General features: G+C 34.1%; 1 protein-coding gene across 1 annotated transcript; it reads right to left on the reverse strand.

The window, feature by feature from the left end:
• Window positions 1-489: 489 nt before the first annotated feature.
• LOC142331537 (uncharacterized) lies at window positions 490-3,310 on the reverse strand. The gene is made up of 2 exons (XM_075377526.1): window positions 2,691-3,310; window positions 490-1,458 (listed from the first exon to the last, which is right to left on the reverse strand). The coding sequence occupies exons 1-2, from the start codon at window positions 3,195-3,197 to the stop codon at window positions 649-651; spliced, it is 1,317 nt and encodes a 438-aa protein (XP_075233641.1). The 5' UTR covers window positions 3,198-3,310; the 3' UTR covers window positions 490-648.
• Window positions 3,311-16,597: the final 13,287 nt, after the last annotated feature.

Raw genomic sequence — 16,597 nt, forward strand, 5'->3', positions numbered from 1 at the left:
AATTTATACACAATACAATTTATAATAGAGTTGCTAGTTCAATCTTTTGTCATTATTTTTTTTCATTTTGATTTCTTGGTTCTGTAATGTGTTTATTACTTAATTTTTGTTTATAAATATTTATCTAAAATTATGTTTGTGTTTTGGGGATAAAAAAGGAAAACATTGGGGTTAGAGCTGTATTAAAAAATCACAGCTCAAGAAACAGATTATGAACCTTTTTGTCATAAAAGTTTTTGTTGTTGTTAGTACGAATGAATTCATGAATGCTATTTAGTTACAGTTGACAAAAACATGTGTAATGAAACATAAACGATGTAAAATTTTTGTGGCAGGCTACAGGCTCACCTTTTTTCTAATTTTTAATTAATTTTAATATAAAATTGTATTAAAATTTTTTAAAGCACAAATGATATCAGAGAACGGATAAAAATGCTCAGGGTTTATAAAAGTTAATGCTTGTTTTATATTAAAAATATTATTTTATTAAAAATAGTATATATATATATATATATATATATACATATGTATGTGTGTTTGCACATGCACACACGCATGCGTGTGTATGTATGTATGTATGCGTCATTACATAAGTACAGCAAATTACAAAAATACAACATAACCACATTATACATACACATATGAATCCTAATTAATGTTATTTAGTGAATTATGATTATTCATATCTTCATCGCTAACAGAAACCTGACATCCTTCAAAGAAATAATCAATGAACCAATTTTGTTTTTCTTGAGCACTTATAGATGTTTCAAAGGTCCTAAAATTTATTACATTCTTTAAAGCTGCAGGTTCTTTTTCACGCCAACTTCCTGGTATTGCAACTCCGTTAACTATAACTTCTGAATCTTCAAGCCCTGGTTCAACATAAGATGGATTCATTTTCTTTAACCAGTTATGTAAACTACAACAGGATTTTATTAAAACAGGTATCTTATCAATCCCAATAGTAAACGGTCTTTCAAAAATATGAAATTTGGATGTTAAAATACCAAAAGCGTTTTCAACGGTTCTAAGGGCTCTTAGTAAATAATAATTATAAACTTGTTGTTTATTTAAATATATGTTAGATTGTAAATATGGTACCATAAGATATTCTTTTAATGGAAATGCATCACTTGCAATGATAACTCCATTATTTAGTATATGAGATTTGTTTATTTCTAAATCTTTATGAAAAAAAGTATTTTCAAAATTTTCTCCACCCGAAATCTGTTTCATACTTTCTATACTAATACAAGTAAAACAGGAGTTTGCATCAACTAATGCAAAAAAAATAATTTTATGATGCTTTGGATCAAAATGTGAGTCAGAACCCACAGGACCTCTAGGGGCAATTTGTACACATTTTCCACCAAGTGAACCATAACAATTAGGAAAATTCCATTTTTCATGAAACTCTTTCTCAATAGAATTCCAGGCTGCTTCAGAATCTGGAATCTGAAAAAAATTATTAACTTCACATACAACTATAATATTATTTTATTTTTCTACAAAAAATAAATAAAATATGATATAGTAATTACAGCCAGAAATTTCTTGATTGTTTCTTAATTTTATCTTCAGCTATAATTAAAGTGAAATATACTCATAGTTTTTACTATATGGGAGTGAACAATGTTGCAAATATAAATTTTGTCTATTTTGAAAACTTCAATAAGACAAACTGCATTAACAATTTTAATGCAGTATTTTATTTTAACTGATGATATAACATATTGTGTGTTCACTATACTAACATTGTGTATTTTCATTACCCATGCATTGAATGTTGTACATTATTCACATGGTCAAAAATGTACCTGCATTTTATGAATATATACATTTCCATTTGAAATTCATTTAAAATTAATATAAATTAAACAAACCGTTCACAACTTATAAAAGATTTACAATTATGCAATGAAACTTATTAAGTTTGGCACTACAGTAACGTATCAACTCATTTCAAATTAACAAAGTAAGGAAGGCTTGACAGGTAAGTATGTCTTCCTTCTGATACCATTTTATAATCTGTGAAAATTCACTAAAGAAATTTGAATAAATAACACAGGCTTGTGCATACATACATAATCGCTGTGCTACTTAAGGCTGACAACTGCTTTAGATGGTAATCTTTTACAGAAGCATACATTAAACTGTGTCCTTGTGAACAGAAAATTCAAGAAGTTTTGGTTTCTGTGGTGTTAAAATTCCATGTCATGCTGCCCCCTGGAGTCTGCCACCCTAAGGCACATGCCTATTGTGCCTAGTTATAAAATCAATCAGGGTATAGATCTTTGATCTATACCCTTAATAATTTTGAAAATTATTAAGATAGTAAAATTATTAAGATATTCTAGTTACATTTATCATAGTCTGAGAAAAATTCAAAAATATTTCATATGTTTAAACTTTTTACAAAATTTTCAGTTTTACACCACAGTTATTACAAATAGTTTACTTAAAATACAGATTCCACTCTTTAGTTGCATATTCTAGCCGACTACTTTTTCCAGTTCTAATAACAGTTTTATTACTTCAGGCATGAAAATTTTGATCATGTACTCAAGATAGTTTATTTCAAATATGAGTAATCTTATTTTCAAGAGAATTTAACTCCTATTGACTTAATTTTTTTTTTTTGAGCACAGTAATTTTCAGTAAGGATTCAGTAATCTAATCACACTTACTTTAATATAATCTTCAAGTACATCACATAACGCAGCCATGCATTCCTGTAAAAAAGTACTAATTGTATTTTTCGGAACTTCCGACACTTTTGAAAGAGTTTTGAATGAATCACCAGTAATTAAATACCTTAAAGTAATTTTCAGTTTAATGTGGGCTGGTAAGGCATCCCTCATAAAAGTATCTTTTTTTTGAATAGCAGGGGATGTTTTTTCCAACAACCAATTAAACTGTTCATGATTAATTCCTAATAAATTATAACAAGATAATGGATCATCTTGTGATAATTCTTTGACAAATTTTGAAGTCAAAGACGACTGACAATCACGATTAGTCTTCTTTTTAACCCATGGCCGTGTTTTCTTCAGTTTTTGTGCAGGATGTTCACTGTGCGAAAAGATATATCGCCGAGAATATTCTTTTTTAAAAATATCCCTAAGCCGTTTGGCTAATGACACAGCAAACAGAAGTATACACTTTTTCATCAATCTCCTTCTTTCTAGCTCCATAACTTATTAAAAAAAAAATACAACAAAAATACAAATAATAACCATCACGTAAAATTAAAAACAAAACCACTGAACAAAACACAAATTTATGATCTAGGTTATGTTGTCAATAAATATCTATGTGTTGATGCTCTTTCCTAACTCGTTCTATCTTTAATTCTACATCAATTTTAAGCTGACAAGCAAAGTAAAAGTTTGTACAGGTAAACGTAAATAAAAAAAAATTACAATGAAACTAAACCGTACGGTAAGAGTCTCACAGATATCATTTCTTGCGCTCAAAAAACAAAAATTTCTGTAATATAAATAAAATTGTTTATAACAAAATGATACTGATATCAAAAAAGGTAAAACACTACATTTCTATTATCAAAATCTGTTATTAATTTCGAATTTTGTTTAAAAAAAACATGTTTATATGTAATAGACAATATATATACAATAATAGATAAACAATGTTTAAGCGTTCCATATAATAACTAAAATATAGCAAAATTTTTTGTATACCAGAATTAGTACCGGGCCGATTTCATTTATTAAACAACGAATTATACTTAACATATTTACAGAAATAATACAATTCTTATGATTGTATTGTACGTATAATACTGCTCCTGGCAACCACCAGGGCTTATATACACAGGGGGTTCATACATCACACAGAATGTTCTTATGACAAATAATTTAATATTGAACCTTGCAAAACAAATTTAAACACGAATATTTTGTAATAACTGTATTCCACCATATTTTTGCATTAAATTTATGTATTAATTAAATTAAATTATAAACGAAAAATAATGTAACTCAGTAAAATCAAAATGTAACGAAGTAGCTCTAAATGAGTAACTTCTATTAATTAATAACGCCTTTAATACTAAAATAAACGAAAAATTCTATAGACTTAATCCAAAAACTAAAGAAACAACTCAAAAACGCCATTATTTAACACTGACTGAAATGGTAACAAATAACACCATACGAAGTAAGACAAGACTTATAAACAAAAAAGAAAAATATCAAAATATAAGCGACTGATGGAGAATAAGGTAATAATTCAAATAAAGCCACTGCATTTGCAGAAAATAATTTTTAGGGAAGGATTAATTGCGATGCCATTAACCAGTAGGCAGACATAACCTACGACCCACCGGGTTGGTCTAGTGGTTAACGCGTCTTCCCAAATCAGCTGATTTGGAAGTCGAGAGTTACAGCGTTCAAGTCCTAGTAAAGCCAGTTATTTTTACACGGATTTGAATACTAGATCGTGGATACCGGTGTTTTTTGGTGGTTGGGTTTCAATTAACCACACATCTCAGGAATGGTCGAACTGAGAATGTACAAGACTAGACTTCATTTACACTCATATATATCATCCTCTGAAGAATTATCTAAACGGTAGTTACCGGAGGCTAAACAGGAAAAAGAAAAAAAGAAAGACATAACCTATGAAATAATCCATTAGTAACAGCTATTAAAGTGTATTAGTTAAAATAATAATATTGTTCAATGTTGCACTTGTTAAAAAAAATTAGTAATATATTTCGAATTAATCATTCGATTACAAATATCTCGATTATTAAAATCATTCGATTTTGCCCATTAGTATTTTTGCTGTTTAGCCTCCGGCACCACCATGAGATATTACTTCAGAGGATGATATGACTGATTGTAACTGAAGTGGGTCTTGCACACTCACAAGTCGACCATTCCTGAGATGTGTGGTTAATTGAAACCAACCACCAAAAACTCCGGTATCCATGATGTAGTATCAAATCCATAAAAAAGTATAACTTATTAGTATTAACTGCCTTTACTAGGACTTGAACCTTAAACTCTTGACTTCGAAATCAGCTGATTTGCGAAGATGCATTCACCACGAGACCAACGCGGTGGGTTCTAAGCTCATCACCTTTTTTTTCTCTGCTCTACTTGGGACGGATTTACGTTAAAGCTTAGCACGACCCAAGCAGAGTGTCTCTTGACTCTAACGAGCTTCCCTACTCGCCGGCTGTATGTCCGTTACTATCCGTAGAGAGTTTTTCTTTATCTGCCATCAATTGCTATTCATAAACTTTCAGGGTAAAATGATTGCTGTGGGTTTTGTCTTTGTTTACCACCGGCCAAACAGAGAGGAGTAATCCATACCCGACTATGTCGTTCCCGGGTCCCTCTCCAGCCGTCGGTCGTATTTTAACCTTTTAATAGTTCCTAGACCAACCCGTGCTATCTGATTCTTTCGTATCTAGTATTACGGTAATCATGTTCTCTGTTTTTCTTTATTCCTGTGTACCACGTAGCGGATAGCTTGTTACGGTATCTGGGGTAATATTCGTGATTTGTTCTCTTACTTTTATGCAAAATCACTTATCACAAACGAAGAGTGCGTGCTGTGGCGAGGCAGGTAATCCTCAGTAAATGCCATTATAAAATTTTCTTTTCTTGAATCTGTTTAGTCTCCAAATTCCCTATGGCCAGAGAGAAACTGGGAGATGTAATATCCCAGCTCTCTGTGGCCCCTCTCCAACCATGGGCGCAGTCAGGGTATCAGTCGTTTGGTCCACAAGCTAGTATGGGCTGTATCCAATATTGTCTAACACTCTTGTAATAACATTTCAACCGCATCTTGGCGATTCATACCTTCATACATACATTTGCGCTTCCTTGCCAGAAGATGAATCAGCGGGATCCCCGCAAGGACTTACGCCACGACGGTGGACACCGTTCTGTAAGAAGAGATCTTTACGTTTAATCTTCTTTGTAATGAATTCAATCTTCTTATATTCCTTTGTGTATTAAAATCTGTGTACTACGCGGGAGTTGCATATAATATGATAGCTGTCACAGAACCCGATATCACTTTACGTTTTGATGGTTTGGGACCCCATTTGTGTCCCATCAGTCGACCTAGGGAATTTATTGTTTTTCTGCTTTTATCATAATTTCTTCAATATGCTTGTTGTATACTCCTGACTGCTGGAACCAAATCCCTAAGAATTTCGCTTACTTCGTTATCTCTATTATGTGATCATCCACGTTCACACAGATAGTCCTAATTTTTCTTCTGCCAGTAATCGCTAATACCTGTGTTTATTTTAGATTCCAGACTAAGTCCGCGATCTTTGAGCCATCTGTTCGCCAGCTATATAGCCAAGTTTGCTTTCTGCTCGACATCATCTTCGGTCCAACCTGACACTAACAGTGCCAGGCCGTAGGCGTAGGCCAATGGGGAGATTCCCGCCGGATAACTAAAGTTCAAGATATCGTCAAAACAAATGTTTCAAAAGAGGGGCTCAGGACAGAGCCCTGTGGGACTCCCCCTTGCATCTGGAACCGTACTTCGCCGTCCTCAGCAGTAACAATCAACTCTCGTTCACTCAAAAGGTCACAAATGACTGCACGGATATATGCACTTATATTTCTTTGTTCAAGTTCGTCCGTCACTACAGCCCATGGGAGGCAGTTAAACGTGTTTCGTACATCCAGAAGGAACATCAAGGGAATCTTTTTGATCCTCCAGGTGCCCACTCTAAACGTATCCGCACACAATACAACTTTTCTGAAGGCATCGACGGTGGATCTATCCTGTATAAATGCGAATTATGCTTGAGATAGGCCTCCAGTCGCTCTGATTTCTTCTCCCATTCTGAACCTCTCATATAATTTGCCAACTGTCGGTAGAAGACGTATAGGCCGGAGTGCCGGAGCCGTATTCTTTATTTGTTGTTTGGGGATTAACAGTAAACTTCCGGTTTTCCATGTTCTGGGAAGCTGCCCCGCCCCAGCACTTCGTTAAATACATCTAGAACCGTCCATGGATATATCTTAGTCAGATCTTTTAGCAGAACACCTGGCACCCCATCAGGATCCGGACTTTTATTGGGGTTAATACGAGTAATTGCCCATTGAAGTTCGTCCGTGGAAAAATGTCTTCTATCGAACCCTGGTTTTATCACTTGTTCTCCTGCTCTAATAATAAATAGCCTTTCGATCGCTTGCTGAATCTGTTCCCGTGTAAGCTGCGGAAGGGGCGCACTGAACCTTTTCATAACAATCTTGTATGCCCTCCTCTATACGTCGTCTTCCAATGATATTAAACGCTTCCATGCCGCTCTTTTGGAAGCTTTGACCGCTTACCGAGATAAATTACCGAACCCCTACCGCAACCTACAAATGTGCAGATCCCTGGTGTATTGACGACCTCCATATTGAGTGTATTTAACAGTGCCGCCAGTTCGTAACCACGTCGTATGGATTTGGTGCCACCAAGTTCAAACGATTCAGCGTTAAAATCCCCCGTAAGGATTATTGGTTTTCTTTCCGCTCTGATCGTATCTTCCTGCTCGTTTAGAAATTCTTCATATCCATCGTCGTCACAATTTTGCGAAATATTCCCGCAAATGATTATGCATACAGACAGTCTCATTGCTGTAATACCTCTCCGTATTTAATATCAACGGTGCCCAACGGTTCGACACATTCCTGACCGCGGTATCCTGCAATTCATCTGTATACCAGTTGTCTGTAAACTTGATATTTAGTTCAACAGCCAGTAAAAAATCCACATCTCTATCGATAGCCGTCCTCCAAGCGAGGTCATGTGCCGTCGCCATTCTATTCATGTTGAGTTGAATAAATTTCATTGTTTATTCGTTTCACATTCCGGCCTCCGGCCCGGTGTCTAGCTTTACTGCAGTTCTAGTCATTCTTTAGCGTGATGCCCGGCTCCGCCAGAACTGTAGCATAATGAGGTGCGATTTCTGGATAAATGTCCCGTACTCCAACTTTATAGCATTTTACCTCATCTGTATTGATTTCTATTCGGCAGGAATGCCAGCCCACTTTTATTCTAGGTTTGCTAGACAATAATTTTGCGTCTCTAGTTAATAATAGGACAGTCGCCTTCTGTGTGTTCCCAAAAGCTGGTCTCATTGCAGCAATTCGGAGTGGGATATCCGGACCAATTTCTTTCTTGATCGCTGTAGCAATTTCGTCAATCGTTGCATCAACATCAAGATCCTTAACATAAAAAGTCATCTTACATCCTCCATATGATCTATCCTCGACCACCGCTTCCGCGACATTAGCCATTATCCTTGTTTTAACGTCGTTTCGTTTCGTAGTGGAATCTACGACATGAATATCCAATGTGTCAGATTTGCTTTTTTTGACTGAAAGTATATCTTCAACCATATCTCCACCAATACTTCCTTTAATAAGTCCGCGTGCATTGTTCCAGCTTGAACTTTGACTATCGATGAGGGAGGTCCTTGAGACATTTTCTTCTTCGCTTCTTTTTCAGTACGGTAAAGTTGTCATCTGTTATCAGATTTGTCTGATCTACGACTCCAGTATTCCAAACTTTGCACGCTTATCCCCCATACGTTCGTGCGGCACATAAAACTCGAGCGTACCACTTTCAGCACTGCGGATTCGATGCAGAGCCCTTATAAGATTTCTAGTCATATCTTCACAAGTCTCTTCAGTCACAATCACAACGGTGACGAAATTCTCTATGTCATTGTCTTCGGGGTAAAATATATCTGTACTTCTTAAATCCCTAAGCACTATACTGTTTGGTATCTTTGTGCCCGTATCTAACCTCTTCATTATTCCAGGGACGGACTCGCGTATCGTCTTCATAAACAGGCCATTTGCACAATGATCATGCAACAAGAGAAAAACTCGGGTATCTTCCACCTCTTCATTAGGGAAGCCATATGTGACGTCCACTCTTTTGATCATATCCTTCGGCCAACGAACGTTCATGACTTCCAATTCTCCAATCACCTGATTCCAGAACGTTTTCTATTTTCTCTCTGATCTCGGCTCTGTTCGACCTTTGTTTATCCTCAAGGTTTTGTCTGCATTTCGTCTGAGTATTACTACTCTGGCTAAACATCGGGTTCGCTATTTCGTATAAGGTATTCATCCTTATGTTTCTACATCCTTACAAATTCTAGTACCCGATAAGCCCAATCTTCGTGCTTTGTGTTCACGTTCATTTTAACATGCGAAATTAACTCTTCAATTTTTTGCATCAAATAATCCATATCGGTACCATTCGTAAGATCCCCATCGCTGCTATCTTCTATTGCATCTCTTCTATTGGGGACTCTAGCTTCTAGCTTCTCTGTCGTATAGCTCTCGTTGTCTTTATCACCTTTGATTACTTTCGCTTTTTCTCCCTTGTATTGAGTTTTATCGCCTTTCTCCTTATCACCTTTCGCTGAAGATGATCCGGGGTCGAAACGTAGGTCTTCTGGATCTTCGTTGTGTCTCCCCCCACACTGGGGAATGGGTCAAACTTATTGTCACTTTGAAAGGCTGTTCTGCCATTTTTTATCGGGTTGCGATAAAAAAAACATAACCGCAGGTTCTTACTCAGGATCGAAAAACACTTGAAATCGACATCTCACACGGTAAATTCTGTTGGGGGTTTTGGTTGGGGGAAGCGGGTAGATAATTTGTTTGAATCCAAAAATGTGGTCGGAATGTTTTTTTCGGGTTTTTTTGCGGCAAGTGTTTAAACGGTCGGGGATGACGTGAAACATCTAAAAACAAAAGGATTTGGCTTGGAAAGAATTTTTTGAGATTTTTTGGGGTTGGATGTCAGGAGATAGAGGAGTCACAGATCAGTGGAGATCCCGGATGATTTGGTTCTATAAGGGAGGTGTAGCCAGAAAAATGTAAAAAAGGAATCTCCGTATAATTGAGATGGGTAGGACTTAATATTTTCGCCTCGAATACGAAAAATATTTGAAGTCGTTGTTTACTACAACTAAATGACGTCACACACTTGTACTGTTGTGTCTTTCAACTTAGAATAATTTTAACTAATTACTCGGTTAAATACGACCGAATTTCCTATGCTACAGTATAGGAAAAGCAAAAAATCAAAATAACTGAATAGTCCATCGTCTGAAATTCACCAAATTACGTGTCCATATCCATTAATCATACACCAACAAATCCAATCCAAAGAACCTTAAAAATCACCAAAAAACCATCCAAAACACCAAAAACAGCAGAGCAAAACTACACACGTCTGATCACTTGTGTAATCACAACTCAACCTCTATGCCCATCACTAATGATGACTAATGCCATATACTGCTTGCATGTACTGGAAACACAATGCGCATGTGCTAGCCTTCGCACATATAAACTTGTAGTGTTTCTTTTCATTACACGTACAGTTCATCTCTCTACAATGCTTTGTTCCGAAGCTATAACCATTTAAAACCCCACTATTATATTACGGACACACTATATATATTATAATTTATATATAAATTAAAAAGATTAATTTTAATAATTTAATATATACATATTTTTTAATAAAGAAAAATATAGGACTAATCCTTTTTGCCCTATATATTGTTATTATTCACTATTTTTTCCATTCTTACAGTTACATTTTTGATATTATTTTAATTATCCCTTCCAAAAGTCTTGTTTATCTTTCCATTTCACCTCATTAATTCCCAATGTATCAAGCTTAACTTAGAATTTTTATATTTAATTATCAGCCCTTCCAATTTTAATTAAACTTCTGATATTCCATCTTTTGGTTTGAAGAATATCATTATTCTTACGTTTCTGATAATCTCCTCTTGAGTAAACCATGCCTAAATATATATTTAGCTTGGGGATATTAGAAGTTACCTTAAGGGTTTTAAAAATAGAAAGAAATTAGTAAAAACATTTCTTTGGAACATATAACAACTGCCATATGTCGTACTTTAATAGGTTTCAGCCAACCAGTTCTCAAATCCTTAAAGAACAAGTTTTAAGTGTATTGTTCAACTAATTTTTAAAAGTTTACTGTAAAACTGAATAAACTGTCAATTAGTTGGCACTCGTATCGACTACTGAAAGTGCACTGCCCACTTTCAGCAGTATTTATAGTACAAGTATATATACTAACATCGATACTAAGATACTGAAGAGATATACGAGAGTACTGAAGGTATCAAAAAAGGACTGCTCATATGCCCTTTGAAAAGGCTGTTGACACTTACAATGGGGGAATTCCTTAGACTCGCTGCCACATATGTTGGCGCAGGGAGTGAAAACTGTGTATTAGCATTTTTCATGCATTGGCCTCTGTTATAAACAAACTAAAAACATTACCATTTTCTATATGTCTTATGTAGTATGGTAATATATAAAAAAAACAGGTTTCATACAGTTACTGTAGTGTATGTAATTGTTGAGTTTTATTCTAAATTATATATTGATGTTGTGATCTAGGCCTACATCTATCTAGGCCCTGTTGTATAGCAACTAATACTAGTAGAATCATTCATGAATCATACATGAGTAATGTGCTATTTATGAATTGTTATAAACACAACACGCAATTCTAAGAATTCCATTTACTAAATTTAATGGAATGTTGTCTACCCTAATCATTATGCTGTGAAGAATCATGCCACATTTTGCTTGCAATTATATTTTAGACATGGTTATTATAGAAAGATTTAATCGCTGTTTGTTGTGTTGTTTTCATTTAAGGCTTTGTCATAAATTCAGTCATGGAAATTTTTAATATTTCATTACAGTTATTTTCTTTTAAAATACCCAAGTTAGGAGGAAAAGGTACAATGGTTCATAGTCATGAAAAGGAAATTGTATTCAATGTTTGCAATCTCTTTTTATAAAACAATGCTGGGATCAGAATAATGAGCAAAACTGAAGTGCTGAATATGATTGTTCAAGCAACAAAAGTATCAAAATGAATGGCCTAAAAGAATTATAGCAGAAGTGAAGTCAAATGAAACTGTCTGTGTTTGTTTCACCAAGAAAACGTGTAAATCACCCCCGTACTGTAAGCAAGTTAGATTCGTTTGACACTGATGCTTTGAGGTGTTTAATAAATAAATTTTATGTAATCAAAAAATTTGTTCCTACTGTGAAGAGAATTATGCAAAAAGCCCGCATAAGTGAAATTAATTTCAAAGGGACTGTAAGATCTTTACGGAGAATATTACGTAAAATGGGATTTAGATGGGAAAAACAGAACACAACTGGAAAATACTGATAGAATGGCATGACATTAAAATGTAAAGATTTAAATTTCTAAGACAAATTTCCCTGTTTCGCAAAGAAGTAAGACCGATTGTATACACAGATAAAACCTACATTCAAAATAGTTATGCAACATCAAAATCATGGGTAGATGCAATAAACCTTCATGAGGGACTGAAAACACCAGTATCCAAGGGCTCACTATTAATAACTGTTCATGCTGGTTGTAATACAGGATTTATTAACAATGCTTTACTTATGTATGAGTCAAATGAGAAAGGAGATTATCACAAATCGATGGATTCCAAAAAGTACATGAAAAGGTTACGAGAAGTGTATTTTCAACTTGCCACCTCAGTCAGTCATTGTACTAGATAACGCATCATATCACAACGTTCTGCTACAAAAGCAGCCAAATTCTAACTCTTTAAAAGGCGATATGATAAAATGGTTTGCCGAACAATGAATTAACTGTTATGACAAAAACTGAACTATATGATATTATAAAATTACACAAAGGAAATCAAAAGAAATTTCTAATAGATAACATTTTCAAAAATTATGGTCACACAGTTCTGTGGTTGCCCCCTTATCTCCTTGACTTAAATGCCATTGAAATAATTTCAATGCAGTCAAGTGAAAGAGAAAGTTGCTAAAAGAAATAGAACTTTTAACATGTTGGTTATCTTAAGTTAGCTGAACAGGAATTTCATAAGTGTCTGAAGCTGAGTGGAGCAGTGTCTGCAAGCATGTTGTCAATGTTGAAAAAATTACATTGAAATGAACATTTATATGATGTGTACATCAACAATTTTATGATAAATGTGAATTCAGAATCGGACACAAGCTTTGTAGAATCTACCGACAGCAGTGACTTCGAACTCAGTGATACGAACAACAGTGATACAAATTCAGCATGGTAGGTGCACCTATTTCCTGTACAAATGGGGCAAAACACTGGACGCCCCTTTGTGAATGTGGTGAAAATCAAACTGTTACACATCACAGAAGTTTGCCCTAGGACAGATTGCTTATGAAGGGACTCCTGAAGATTTCCTGATGACGACTCCAGAATCAGCAGCTTATATTAATTTGTTAAGTGTTTGTTTGTAATTTTTCACTGTAATTGGTGTTGTGTTTTGGTGCCATAAGCTAAATAAAGTGACGTTGGAATTTGTGAGTAACAGTAATAAAGTGTGTAGAAGAAATAATTGTTTAAAGCATTTGAAATTAATAATATTAATTGGCATATTAAACTAGTTTTGATTAAATAACATTATATATAAATTTAATTATAAATATCAACTATGTTAAACTGACAATATTTTCAATTCGCCTAGTACCGTGCTAAATGTTTGCTGAATGCAGTAGTTTTGTGTGCCAACTTATGTGCCAATACTCATACCAGGAGTAGTTCAGTTCATTGATTATCTGTTTGTATATACTAGCAATTGTAAATATATACAATTGTTATCCCCTCTCTGCCATGTAGAGACGACTATCAGAATTTTCCCTTCACAAACTTGAAAAGCATTTCTGAGATTCTCTAATACTTTTTGAGAGGCCGTAGATCATATTGTGATGAATAAAAGATATAAAATAAAAAAAAACTTCTGTAAAGTACTGATGGGACATTGGAATGCTGTAATGGAGAAGTGGAAGAAGCAAGTGTGGTAAGGAAATTTGGTTTATGGGTAAGGAATAGGGAACAGATTTGTAGAATTTTGCCAAGAGAAAAAACTATTTATAACACTCAGTTCAAAAAACATGAAAGGAAGAGATGTTTGTGATTATCTCCTGGAACACAGCATGCTAATAGATGGATATCTTAGTAGATTAAAGATGTAGAGTATGGTTAAGAAAGCCAATGGGTTACCATTGATGAAATTGAGAATTACTTTAAAGAAGGAAGAGAAAGCAAAAGCAGTTAAGAAATGGAACTTAGAAAAGTTGAAGAGATTAGATGAGAAGACAACAAAAGAAAAACTAGCTAAGGCAATTAAAACCCACTGGCTTGGTCTAGTGATGAATGCGTCTTCCCAAATCAGCTGATTTGGAAGTCGAGAGTTCCAGCGTTCAAGTCCTAGTAAAGTCAGTTATTTGTACACGGATTTGAATACCAGGTCGTGGAAAGTGGTGTTCTTTGGTGGTTGGGTTTCAATTAACCACACATCTCAGGAATGGTTGAACTGAGACTGAACAAGACTACATTTCATTTACACTCACACATATTATCCTCATTCATATTCTAAAGTATTATCTGAAAAGTAATTACCGGAGGTTAAACAGGAAAAAGAAGAAGCTAAGGCAATTAAAGAAAGCAAAAAGAAAAATGAGAACACTGGGGAGATCTGGATGAAAATAAAAATGCCACACTAGAAACAGCTGACGATGAAGGAAAATAAAAACAAAACAGGAGAAAAATAAAGTATTGTATGGCAAATTAAACAATAAAAAGTCAACATAAAATGTTGGTGAAAGGTGGTTGAAGGAAGAATGCAATGATATTGAGGATCTAGAAAAAATGGACAGTTTGATAGATATATATAGAAAGGTGATGAGCAATACATGGGATAAATGGAAAGGGAGTGGTAAAATGAGAAAAAATAACGTGGATGGTTAAAATTTGATGCTACATGACGAGAAAGAAGTAAGAGAAAGATGGAAGGAATACATGGACGATCGGAATATGACAAGAGAGAAACCTGAGGAGCTAAAACTAGAAAAGGAATAGGAGATAGCTGAAGAGGATAAAAGAACAGTGATATTAAAATATAGTTAAAAGAAGAGACAGACTTATAGGCCACATACTAAGGCATCCTGGAGTAGTCGCTTTAATATCGGAAGGACAGGTAGAAGGAAAAAATTGTGTAGGCAGGCCACGTTTGGAATATGTAAAACAAATTGTTAGGGATGTAGGATGTAGAGGGTATACTAAAATGAAACGACTAGCACTAGATAGGGAATCTTGGAGAGCTGCATCAAACCAGTCAAATGACTGAAGAAAAAAAAAAATATATTAAAATGTGATGAAGTACATAAAGCAATTATAGAAATAAATAATAAAAAGTCAAATGGAGTAAATGAACTTCCCTTGGGATTTTAGAAATGCTTAAATGAACAAGGGATGTAAGAAATACTTAAACTGTGTTATAAGATGTATGATATGGGAGAACTGCCTGCAGATTTTGTGAAATGTGTTCAATTTTGAACAAGTAATTCTATTTTACGCCAAAGTATCCTATCCAGTTATAGAGATCAGTGAATAAAACCGATTAGCACGATAAAAACTAGGATCAACCCCGAAAACATGGCTTCTTTAGACGTTATGACGTCAGATTATATGTGGGCCCAACATTGAAATTACCAAGCTTGTGAATTAGAATACTACTAATTTTCAGCTTAGGCTAAATCTTATTAAAACTTTGCAATAGTAAAAAAATTTATTCCAAACACCAAATTAATTTTTCACATTAAATAGAAACCGGTAGAAAACTTGAAAACTAACTATGCGTTTAGCAAGTTTTAATTAACGACGTAAATCAAGTGGTGATGCCATCCAGCAGTCATTATTTTGTAATTATGGAATATGTCAATTGTCAATACTTGTGCCCTTGAATTAGTTTAATATTTAAAATTACTAATCTGAAACGTAGCTTTTTCTTTAAACTGTATGAAAATTGCAAGAGTTTATGAGATTCTTCATTGAGTAGTTTTTTAACAGTTTTGCATAAATTAGAGAGAGAGAATTTTGTAATCTATGTATTTATAAAACGTCTGTACAAATATCTAATATAAAAAAATTGTTTTTAAATGTATTGAATTTTTAAATACTTTGATCCATAAAAATTGTTTTTAACTTATATAAAACCCGACCGGAAATGTATATGAATAAATTAACTAGAAAAAGTAACATAGTGACTCCGTTTTAAACAAGTAGTGGTAGTGTGAGTTTTGACAAATTTATAGTGTTCGAAGTTATAAAAATGAGATCTTTGGCTTTTACTTTCAGTTTACAAACCGAAAAAGAGGATATTCTAAATGAACCTACGAACAATTTGGCTTACCCGTAAATATTTTACTTTTCTTATATTAGTTGTAGATTCTCACATTATTGCGTAAAATATTATTTACTTTGAAATAAGTATAGCCTACCCTAATTTCAAAGTAAGTAACATTTTACACAATAATGTCAACAGACATTGGTAGTAGTTAGCTTTATGGTAAGTACTATCAAGAAATATGGTACCATATTAAATACTTTCATAAAATATTTACCTTATCAGATATCATATTATGTTATCTCATAACACCTATTTAAGAATTTTCTTTTAGGTATCTTCATCCTTTGAAGTAACTTTTATGGT

The sequence above is a fragment of the Lycorma delicatula genome, chromosome 10 (genome assembly GCF_047948215.1).
Source record: "Lycorma delicatula isolate Av1 chromosome 10, ASM4794821v1, whole genome shotgun sequence".
Classification (NCBI taxonomy): domain Eukaryota; kingdom Metazoa; phylum Arthropoda; class Insecta; order Hemiptera; family Fulgoridae; genus Lycorma; species Lycorma delicatula.